At 38.5% G+C, this 10,442-nt stretch overlaps 1 protein-coding gene across 6 annotated transcripts in view; it reads left to right on the plus strand.

Annotated features, from left to right (window-relative positions):
• Positions 1 to 9,973, plus strand: part of FAM214A (family with sequence similarity 214 member A) — a 47,157-nt gene extending 37,184 nt beyond the window's left edge. For 5 of the 6 annotated variants that reach the window (XM_041418812.1, XM_041418811.1, XM_041418813.1 and 2 more), the window contains 4 exons: positions 316 to 474; positions 2,259 to 2,327; positions 3,164 to 3,363; positions 8,734 to 9,973. In XM_041418812.1, the coding sequence (XP_041274746.1) occupies positions 316 to 474; positions 2,259 to 2,327; positions 3,164 to 3,363; positions 8,734 to 8,887 (582 nt within the window). In that variant the 3' untranslated portion in view covers positions 8,888 to 9,973. Of the gene's footprint in view, positions 1 to 315; positions 540 to 2,258; positions 2,328 to 3,163; positions 3,364 to 8,733 lie in introns of those variants that run through there. The other variant, XR_005953723.1, reaches the window with a different exon arrangement.
• Positions 9,974 to 10,442: the final 469 nt, after the last annotated feature.

Here is a 10,442-nt window from a genome sequence, read left to right on the forward strand (position 1 = left end):
TGTGTTTGAAGTGTAAGCTCCAGCTCTTCACTTCATATAGCACATCCAATAACAGCAGCTATTAGCCAGTGCCTCAACTGCTTATATTGTACTGTCTTGTGAAATACAGAGTTGAATTTGTTGGGGAAGGTTACAGAACCCAGGTTAATTTATATTTTTCAGAAGTATATGTTGAAAATCAAGCATAGATCCTGCTGCAATAAAGTTCTCTATGGGCTTTTGCACTTGTTTCCTGATTACAGAATTTATTACAGAAGTAATGCTTTGTTTTATTTGAGGTGTTGCAAGCTAAGCCGTGTGTGCTTTGTTTTTCAGGAATCTGTCCTGAATTTCCGCTTGGACCCGCTCGGTGTCGTGGAGGGTTTCACAGCAGAGGTGGGAGCAAGTGGAGTCTTTTGTCCCACGCACATGACTCTGCCAGTTGAAGTGTCATTCTACAGCGTTTCAGATGACAATGCTCCCTCTCCTTACATGGTAAATGTGTGGTTGGATTTATTTTAAATAAGTTCTGATATGTGGAGGTGAAGAGCAAGAGCTTGGTGAGTAGAGGGTTCAGAAAGTAAAGATTTGCAGGGATCTGGCTTATTTTCAGCTGCCTATGACAGAGTTCTCCTGTCCCTCTTCCTTTGCCTAACCAGTGATTTTCCTTCTACTTCTCTGCCTCGCCATTTAGCTGTTCTCATCTTGGGCTATTGAATGTATTTGTCTCCCCCCACACTGCAGTGATCAACCCCCAGCATCTCTTTTTATCCATCTAACTTAAAATAGCAGTGAGGCAATAGCTGGACTTAACGGGATACATTTTGTTGTCCCAACAAGCAGCTGCTCTGGGCAACTAACCACTCTGCAGAGGGGCTTAGGTGCAGGCCAAGGGGCTGATGGAGACCTTAGACTTGGAAGTTACTCAGCCCTTTCTTTTGAAGCAGATATTGCCAGGGCTGTGGTGGCACTCAGCACCCTCACAGGCTGCACGGTTTGCTGATGTTTGCAGTGTTTGTGTTCTCAGTCTCTGGGTGCTAATTCTGTTCCACATGGGCTTTGCGTGTCTAAAAGTGCTCCTCTGTAAAAAGAAAATGGTGTCTTGTATGCTGGCATTGAATCAGAGGTTGGATTTGTTCTGAATGCCTGTTAAGGAGCCTTAATTTTACGTAGATGACAGGTCCAATTTTTAGAGATTTTCATATGTGTGCATCTATCTAATATACAGTAAAGGGTTTGTTTAAATGGGGAAGTCAAGCAATGAACATCTGAGTATCCCAGTATTTAGATTTAAATTTTAAATTCATAGCAGTTACCATTTCTGACCTTCTGTTTTGGAAAGTATTCAGAAAATAAAATTGCTTAGAGTGTAAGTAATGGCTTTGAGTTTAAACTTGTATATGTTTTACCACTGCAAAAAGTATCTATTCTTTTGCTTTCATCTTTCTAGATTATTTAATGTGATTTTCTAGGAGGTGAAGGGATTCTCATGTTCCTCAAATGGTTAAAAGTAGCATTGCTTATTTTCCTAGCTGGGTTTTATTGTTTCAGGCTTTTCCACATGCTATTTCCAAATATGCTATTATGGCTGAGTCTCCCAGGATTAATACAGCATTTGTGTAGTGCCTCCATCATCAGAAACATTGTTTCTGTTTGTACAGCTAGTTTCTCTGCTGCGGGGTCTTTTTCTGGGCGTTTGTTTGGTGTTTTTGAAGTGCCGGGGTGCAGTGGGGTGCGGCACTGGTGCCCTGCAGGGTGCCCGGACGTGTGGCACTGCCCCCAGCGTGGCCAGCGCCTGGGGGGCACAGCTGGTACAAAAGCAGACGTCATCCTTCCTAAGGTTTGGATTAGAATGGAAGGTTAAATGCATCTGCTGCCTTTGAAAAGCAAAAATGAGTTCTGTGAGATTTGGAGTATTATTGATGCGACTGTAGATGATATAGAAATGGAAAGGAGGGGACAAATGTTTTTGGTTTAACCCCCAGCTGCTTTGAAAAGAAAGCTCTGTTTTGTCCTAGCTCCCTGATGTGGAGAAGATGTGGAAACTTGAATCTTGTTTCAACAGGAGAACGTACCTCTTATTGCACAGCTTTTAATGGTCTGCCAAAGTATCTTTAAGGCCCCTAGTGTTGATTTTTTAACTGCATCGTAAATGCACTGCCTTCTCTATTTTTAGTTTTTATAAATTACTGATTATGTTTCAAATAAATGCAATTACATGACTAGAACATTTTGATTTGTTTATCTCTGTGACTTAAATATTGGTTTTGTTTTTGTAGGGTGTAATTACTTTAGAGTCCCTCGGCAAAAGGGGTTATCGAGTACCGCCTTCAGGAACAATACAAGTGGTACGTACTCAGCATGTAAGGGTGCCTTGAAACCACTAATATCAAGGAAGTCATGCAGAGTTGAGTTTATTGGAGATGAGCATGAAGCTAGCTGTGGAAATGTGCATCTCTGTAATTCAAAGTAGAAATCTGTGTGTGAGGCAAAAAATATTCCCAATCTTTGAACAATTCTGTGCTCTGAGGAGTCTTACAACCAGTTCCAGGAGATTCAGAATACTTGGGGACACTGTGGCTTTAAAAAAGTGATGGGGAAGTATTTAGGCCACAGTCCAAATCCTGAAATTCTTCTAAAGCAATTAAGATTGAATAATTGTATCTACTTTTGTAATATTTTAACACCACCTTTACTTTTGTAATAAAATCATGAAGTAAATCACAGTCATTGCTTAGAACCAGTGAACTGACTCTTTATTTTAAGAACCCAGTCCATGATAACACATTCATAATTTCAGGTTTAAAAGCGGAGCCCACCACTGTGCTTCCTGCGAGTGTATTGTGTCTGGAAAACAGTGTAGACAAAAAGCTGACTGGAAAAATAAACAAAAACGGGGATGCTGATTAGCAAAGTAAGAGTAGTCATATACTAGCGTTTCATTCAGATTAGATTGTGTTTAGCATTATAATTATAATATCATTAAAATGGGAATTGCTGGTAGCTGAAGTGTTGAAAACCAGAAAGGCTTCACAATGTCTTTACATAAATGTTTCTGTATGGCACGGAAACAAAGTGCATAGATAACTATTTTGACAGATCGAGTTTGGGTTAGATTTGTTGTTCTTTTTAAAAAAAATTGTCATCTCTAAAGAGTATTGTATTGAACTGTTTGTCTTTTCAGACCTTATTTAACCCTAACAAAACTGTGGTGAAGATGTTTGTGGTGATCTATGACTTGAGAGAAATGCCAGCTAATCATCAAACATTCCTACGGCAAAGAACTTTTTCTGTTCCTGTGAGACGAGAAATCAAGCGAAATGTCAATAAAGAAAACAGCCACCAGACTGAAGAAAGGCTACTACGCTACCTCATACATCTGAGGTAAGCTCCTTGAAGTCAAAACACCAAAATAAAACAAAAAACTCCCAACAAACCCAAGCCAAAACCATAAAAAAGTATCTGCCAAAATTTAACTCATAATTTCTTCCCCAGCCAGCCTTTCTGTATACAGAAATAAGAAAGAATGAAAAGAAAAAAATAAAATAAAAGAATGCTAACTTGGTCTTTAAGCTAGACAGTAGAGGAGAAAGAGGTAATAAATAATTTGGGTTGTCCTTGGGAAAAACCAAGTTAAAATATAACATAAAGCTCTCTCTTGGCATTAAAGTATGTTGTATAGCATTATAAAGCTTAAACCTTTTCTTAGTGAGAGAGAAATTGTTCTGGCTGAATCGATGCACATTTTTTGAGGTTAGAGGAAATAGTGAAAGTGCATGTTACATGAGCAAAAGCCAAAACTAAGGATCACTGAAGGGAAGGTGTGCTTCACATGTGCCTCTTCACCAGAATAGTTTATAACACGAAAAATGGTCTGAGCTGCTCCTAAAAATACAGTGTTTAGTGGCAAAAAATGTAAATGGCTGTTTCATGATGCAATACTGGTGATGATGCCTTTCACTTAATAAAATATTCACTCAATCTTCCTTAAATGATTTACAAAGCACTGCCTGGAACTAGACACTGTGCTGCTGCTCTTGGGGTGTTCTGGAAACTGCAGTGGGAAACAAAGGGGAATGATGGATGTACTCTGTCCTCCTGCAGTTTGCAGACTTTTTGTGTGTGTTTTTGTAGTAAGAAATGTCTGTACACACAGACCCAATGCTTTCACTGCAGCACTTGGAAAACCACCAGCAGCTGACATTCTGAAGTGAGCAAGCAGAACAAAATCAAATATCTTACACTTCTCTATTGTTTTACAATTATTTCTGGTGCATATTATTTTTCTTATTTAGTGGCGTTGATTTCTATCCAGCAGACTTTTCAAACACAACCTTGTCTAGATTCTAAGCCAGACTCTGCCATTAAATGGAAGTTGACAGTCATAAAAAGTGTTTTGGTTTACTGGAGTGTGAAAATAGTGTCATGAGAAGGCTGTTGAGCAGTGTTTTCATTCTGAAATTCAGCCTTTCAGGCCACACTATCTTGCAAGGTCCAACCTAACCACCTTCCAAAATTTTTCTTTTGGGGCAAATTCTGAAAAAGTGTGTAGCCCAACAGATGGCTCTGCTCAGATGTTGATCTGAGTGTGCAGAGGAACTGGGGACAGGCCTTGGCTGCAGTGGTGGGTAAAATCTGTGGCCAGCTGGGTCTAGCATACCTGCCTGAGGAGTAGTGGTCATGTGTCCCCTTTCAGTTTCTACTTTAATGTTGTTTGTAAATTTCTTGTTGACAGAATCAAGAATTACTTTTATTTGAAGGCAAACCTGCTTTCTGCTCTCTCATCTGATGCAGCTAGAAGTCTTTTTTAAGAGCTTCCTATTTCTGATACCTGCTGAGACAAAAATGTTGCAGTTCTGTTGCTTCTTATTTTGAGATATCTGTACGATTCAGCTCAGCTTTCAGACCTCTGGTAGGGATCAGTTCACGGGTTTATAATGTGTAATTGGAAATGCATCCATTTCTGATGGGAAAACCAAAATCATCACTATGATGCTGAGCTGCTTACTTTGGAAAGTGAAAAACTACAGAGTATGCCACAAGTTTTTTCTTCAGTGATAAGCCCAAGCTGTGGGTCCTTTCTCATAATGTAAGAATGGCAGAATTCCTTGAAATGTTAAAGTAGCTTATGTTGATCTGTCTTGTGGTTTATTATACTGAGCACTTATGGTTTTACAAAAGACTCAGTTGTCCATGTAGTAGCCTTCTTTACTAAAGATGGATTTTAATTAGGAGGGCTTAAAAAGTCTTAGTAGTATATTAGTTCGTGTAAATTGGTTTTAAAGCTTCATTTTGAAAAGGAGCAAAGTTTTCTCAAGCCTGCTTTACTGAAAAGTTATGCAAACCTAAAAGGTTTTAACTATTCAGATTTCTTTTTGTTTGTTGCTCAAGTTGACTTAGAACAGCCTTTCAGTTTTAGTTGCAGTAGTCATTGAGCACAAGTATCTTAGGCTTACGTACTGAAATTTTGTTTAAAAAAACAAATGAAGTCACCACCAGTGAGCTGCATTGTGGTCGCATCTGCTTGCAGGCCTTAATCACAGTTGTCAGCACTCACATTATGAAAGCTCCTTTTCAAGTGGTAATTCAGCAAAAACGCTTGCACAGGTCTGGAGCTTAACACTGGCGGCCAGATTTTCTACAACAGTCTTTAAAGTGTCAGATTTATTGTGTGTGCAGCTTCTGCATGCAGTTCTATGTGGCTGAGGCTCTGTTCAATATGCCATCAGACTGTACTTGTACCCACAGCTACAGGACTGGGACACCAAATGTAGCTTGCACACACAGCAGAGCTTTATTCATTATTAAAAACCCCCAAGAGTTGCACCTGCAGTTTAAGTTGTTTTTTGAAGATGCTTTAGGCATAAATTTTTCTTTGCATGTGAAGCAATGACTTTTTGTCCTGTAATTAAATCTACTTGAGCATAAGAGCTGTGAGCTCAGCTTTGCTTGTGCCTCATTTCTGCCTGGCGTTGTGGGGATGATGACCATCTGTGGGTTTCTAGGTCACGTTCTGGCACCCTTGTAAAAAGTAATTAAGCAGCTAACCTGCCCACAGCTCAGCATTTTTCAAGATTTTAAAGCTTGGTCAACAGCCTTAGTTACTGACACGATGCCAGGAATTGCATGGAGCATAGTTGCTGTTGCTTAACAGCTAAACAGGGGTTGTTACTGAGGGCTCAGTGCAGGGTAAGCTTGAAACTGGTTGTTAAAAAGTAGGGATACCTCAAGGTGTTGAGAAACTTTTAAAATACTGTCCTTATGTGACATACACCTTTATTGGTGGAAGCTGAAGGTACCTGCTATTACTGATTTACTAGCTGCTTTTGATATTTCTGGTCTCTCAGCATTTTTTCTTATCTATAAATTGTTATCCTTGTCCTAATGCTTTTAGTTACAGATTTTATAGGTTGTGTTGTATAGTGTTTTTCACTTACAAAACACATCTTGCTACAGATGTTTTCATGATTATCCTGCTTTTCAGGATTATTCTGTTTCTGTGCATGACTCTGTTCTTTGTGAATTGTGATGGCCTACAAAATACATATAGGGACTTTGTGCTTGTATTTGTCATTTCTTCAGTAAAGTTCCTCTGCCAGACTTTCTAGCATCTGATATTTGTGTGTTTAATTATTCCTGTATTTGTCTGTTGTTACTGTTCCTAGGACACCATCTGTCAGAGACCTTGGTTGTGTTGTGATTTTTTAATTTCTTTACACAAAACTGGAGCTGCCACAGCTCCAGTCAGTCCCATGCTGGCCACTCCATCACCACCTTGCAAGGATGTATGGAATGCTTATCTCGATTATTCAAATGAATTTGCATGTATAAAAATCAACACTTCTAAATTCCAATTACTAGGTTAGACCTGTCTAAAAGAAAAGGAAAAAAAATAGGTAAGGGATGCAGAGATGAGAAGAATCCCTTGAACTTTGCTGCTGTTGCACACTTATCCTTCTTCAATCTTCCTGAAATGTCATGCTCAGAAAAGTCATGTTGCAGGGAACCACTATTTACTGAGCAAAGGGAGTCTTGCAGGATTATCACTCATAGAAAAGAGCAAACTTGAGAAGTTTAAAAATAGACCATCTAATAATTCTTTTGAAAGATGCATGTGTGAAATGGGAGCTTGAGATCTATTTTATGATGGTGCTTTGATAACTAGATCTATAGGAATTAATTTCAATCATACTTTTGCTGCAATAGACCTTTCACTAATTTTTTTCTTTTTAAAATGTGTTATGAGCTAGATTCTGAGTTAACTGTTTGTGGTGGTTGCTTTGTCCCTTGTGTCTTTCACTCTTCCTTGTGCTCTCCTCCACAGTCTTCTCTTAAGATAGTGTCTTCTCCCTTTTGCCTGTCAGGTAAAGGGCTTTCACACTGACAGCACCGTGCAAATAAATAGTGATGGATGAGATCTCTGTGGGAGCCAGTAGGAGCATTCTGCTGGACCCTGCTGCATTTAATGTCCTTGACAGCTGTATCTAGGAGAACAGAGTTTTCCTTTGTCTGGCTGTGGGGATGACTACAGGCTATTCTGCACCACTCCTCTGAACAGAACAGTGCCACAGAATCCATTTCTGCAACTTGCCTTCCTCAGATGATGAAGCCTTGGTGGATCTTCTGCACTTGTCTTTCTCCTGCTGTTCAGAATTTCAGTCCAGTTTTGAATAGGTTTATTCTAGAGATACTGCTTTTGCTTCAAGGGGGTCAATATGTACAAGCCTATTAAAAATCTGTGCAAACTGTAACACATGATAACACAGCATGCACTGCTCTCTCAGCCTTTGCCATGGCATCATCTTGTTGTGACAACAGCAATGGCTTTTCTGTTTCTGTTGCAGCAGCAACAGCATTTCTCTGTCGCTGTGGCATAGTGGTACTGACATAAATTCAGCTGCTGTAAGAAATGTTCCTTAGGCTGTTCTGCCTTTCATGGAGGAGAGAAGGAAATCGGAGAGCTCTGTGACATGAAAACTATAGAATACAGTTCTCTGAAATGCAGATCTTGTCTCCCTATATACAGTTGTTAATACCTAGGGGAAGTGGAACTGGCACATTCCTGCAGGTTTGGAGGACCTAAATTAGGGTGTTTAGCTGCAGCATAAAAGATGAATGGGCTGAGGAACTGACCACTGTTTGCTTGGTGACTGGGCCAGTGAACTTGCAGTCTCTTAGAAATGTTTCCTAGTCTGTGCAAAAAAAATTCTGTCTGCCTGCAGAGATCCCAGCACTGACTGCTTCTCAAGACAAGTTCTTATATTTGGAGTGTGGTATAAAGCAGTAGTAAACTTCCTGGTGTTACATTCATAAAAAGAGCAATGAGATCTGTCTATATGATTGCTGGAACTGAAATGCATATTCAGTTTGTACATAGTTGAAAATTCCTTTTTGTGTGTGCTTAGGCCACCCTTTGGACATTTTTAGGAGTGCTCACTGAAGAGCAGTTTTTGCCATTCCTGATTTCTGAGGACTTTAGTCTACAATGTACATAATAGCAGTGTGAACTCAAATATGCCATGCCATTTTTAAAGCTGTGCACTGCATTGGTGATCAGGAAGAGAACCTTTAAATGTCAAAAGAAACAAAGCAGAATGAAGGTGTTAGGATATTCTTTCTCTTTTCATTTTAACTGACTAATTTTGTTTGTTCAAATGTGTTTTGGCCTTAAATGTTTTAAGAGTGCATTTTATTTAATCATTTTTAAATATTATTATTTTGGTTTAGGTAATACAGATATTTGTATCTTTTCAGGTTCCAGAGTTCTAAATCTGGAAAGATCTACCTCCACAGAGATGTAAGGCTCCTATTCTCTCGGAAATCCATGGAAGTTGATAGCGGCGCTGCATATGAACTCAAATCTTACACTGAATCTCCAACAAATCCTCAGTTTTCACCAAGATGCTAGCAAACAATGGCAAAGTCAAGTATTCATTTTACTGTTGAGTACTCCTTGCAAGCAAAGATTGGTAGAGACAACAGTATCAAGTTAAGTCTGTAAAGGAATAAAAATAGCGCTCAAGAGAAAGAAGGTTCTGTGTGATCCTGGACCAGTTTTTAAAAGGTTTCTGGAATGAGCTTTGTGTATTCCAAGTAGACTGGAAACATACTTAAATCTAATCTTTTTGTACTGTTTAAAACCACTTCATTGGATGTGTTGCAATAGCAAATTCCCAAGTTAGTTTAGTGTTTACACTTTTTATTTTATTTTTCAGTTATTTAATATTTAATGTTTCATTTAATACTCAAGTGATGTTTGTCTTTAGTGTTCTAATGTAGCATAAATCCTATGTAAAATCATACTATGTATTTTTGGCATTAATATTGAAATCTGAAATATATACAGATGTCTTTAATCTGTGTGCTGTTTTAAGTGATATTCATTTAAGTTATTGAAAATGGGGACAACAGGTGAATTTCCATAACATTTCATACTATGCAAGCATTTAGCTGTTTTTTTCTCTTTAATGGTACCATTTTCCATTTTTTCTCACATCCAGATTTAATAACACTTGCAACCACACTGCAGATTGTTTATTTACTTACTTATTCATTCAGATCATTCATTCAATTCACATTTTGCTCCCTCAATTTCTTTTTTCTTTCCTTAAGGGCCATTTTAATTTTGCTTTCTGTTATTAATTTTCCTCAGATAAAATTTGCACCCTCCCCCATTTTATTTCTCAAATTGTGTTAAAGGATGTACTGTGCAAACAAATTAGTATTTATATCTCAAATATATGCAAAAGCTATAAAACTTGTACTTTTTGTTTTATTTTTAGATGAGAGGATCTTCACTAAATATTTTTCATAGGTCAATTCCATGTAGGCCACTAGGTGGCCATAGGAGGTTTTACTGGCAATGCTACACTGGGCATATGACTATTTTCCAATGTGTGTGTGTGTTCCTACAACAAAACAGTCAGATGAACAGTTTATGCTAAGTGTTAAACTGTGTAACTGAGAGAAATAAAGTTAGAAGCATTTGATTATATTTGAGCTATATATTTCATAATGGAAATGAAGCTTTATGACATTTGATGGAGATCTGAGTTTCTCAGCTGTCTTACCTTGATTTGTGTTTTTCTTTACTTTGCTGTAGGTTTTTAGAGTGTCAGTAATATGCAAGGTGCCCTTTACCATGCTTATCTGATGAAGACTGGAGAAAGGATGAATGTGCATCCTGTATATTCAGCACTGCCCCTAGATGAGAGAAGTCAGTGTATCATGAAATCTCCAGGAAGTCTGCCAGGGAACGTAAGGGAGACTGGACTTTCCAGATGATACTCATCAGCTATCTTGTACATGCAAATGACTGCTGCTCCAGAAGGGCAAAGCTCAGATATTACTGAGTCCTCTCCCCACGTCAGCAGTGTTTTCCACTCTGCTACACCAGGTTTTCAAAGGTTTACCTAGCATTCATTTTAGAGAGAATCAGGGGAAACTGTACAGGAAGAGATTGT

Source organism: Onychostruthus taczanowskii, unplaced genomic scaffold (genome assembly GCF_017590055.1).
Source record: "Onychostruthus taczanowskii isolate IOZ18803 unplaced genomic scaffold, ASM1759005v1 scaffold6, whole genome shotgun sequence".
In the NCBI taxonomy this organism is placed as follows: domain Eukaryota; kingdom Metazoa; phylum Chordata; class Aves; order Passeriformes; family Passeridae; genus Onychostruthus; species Onychostruthus taczanowskii.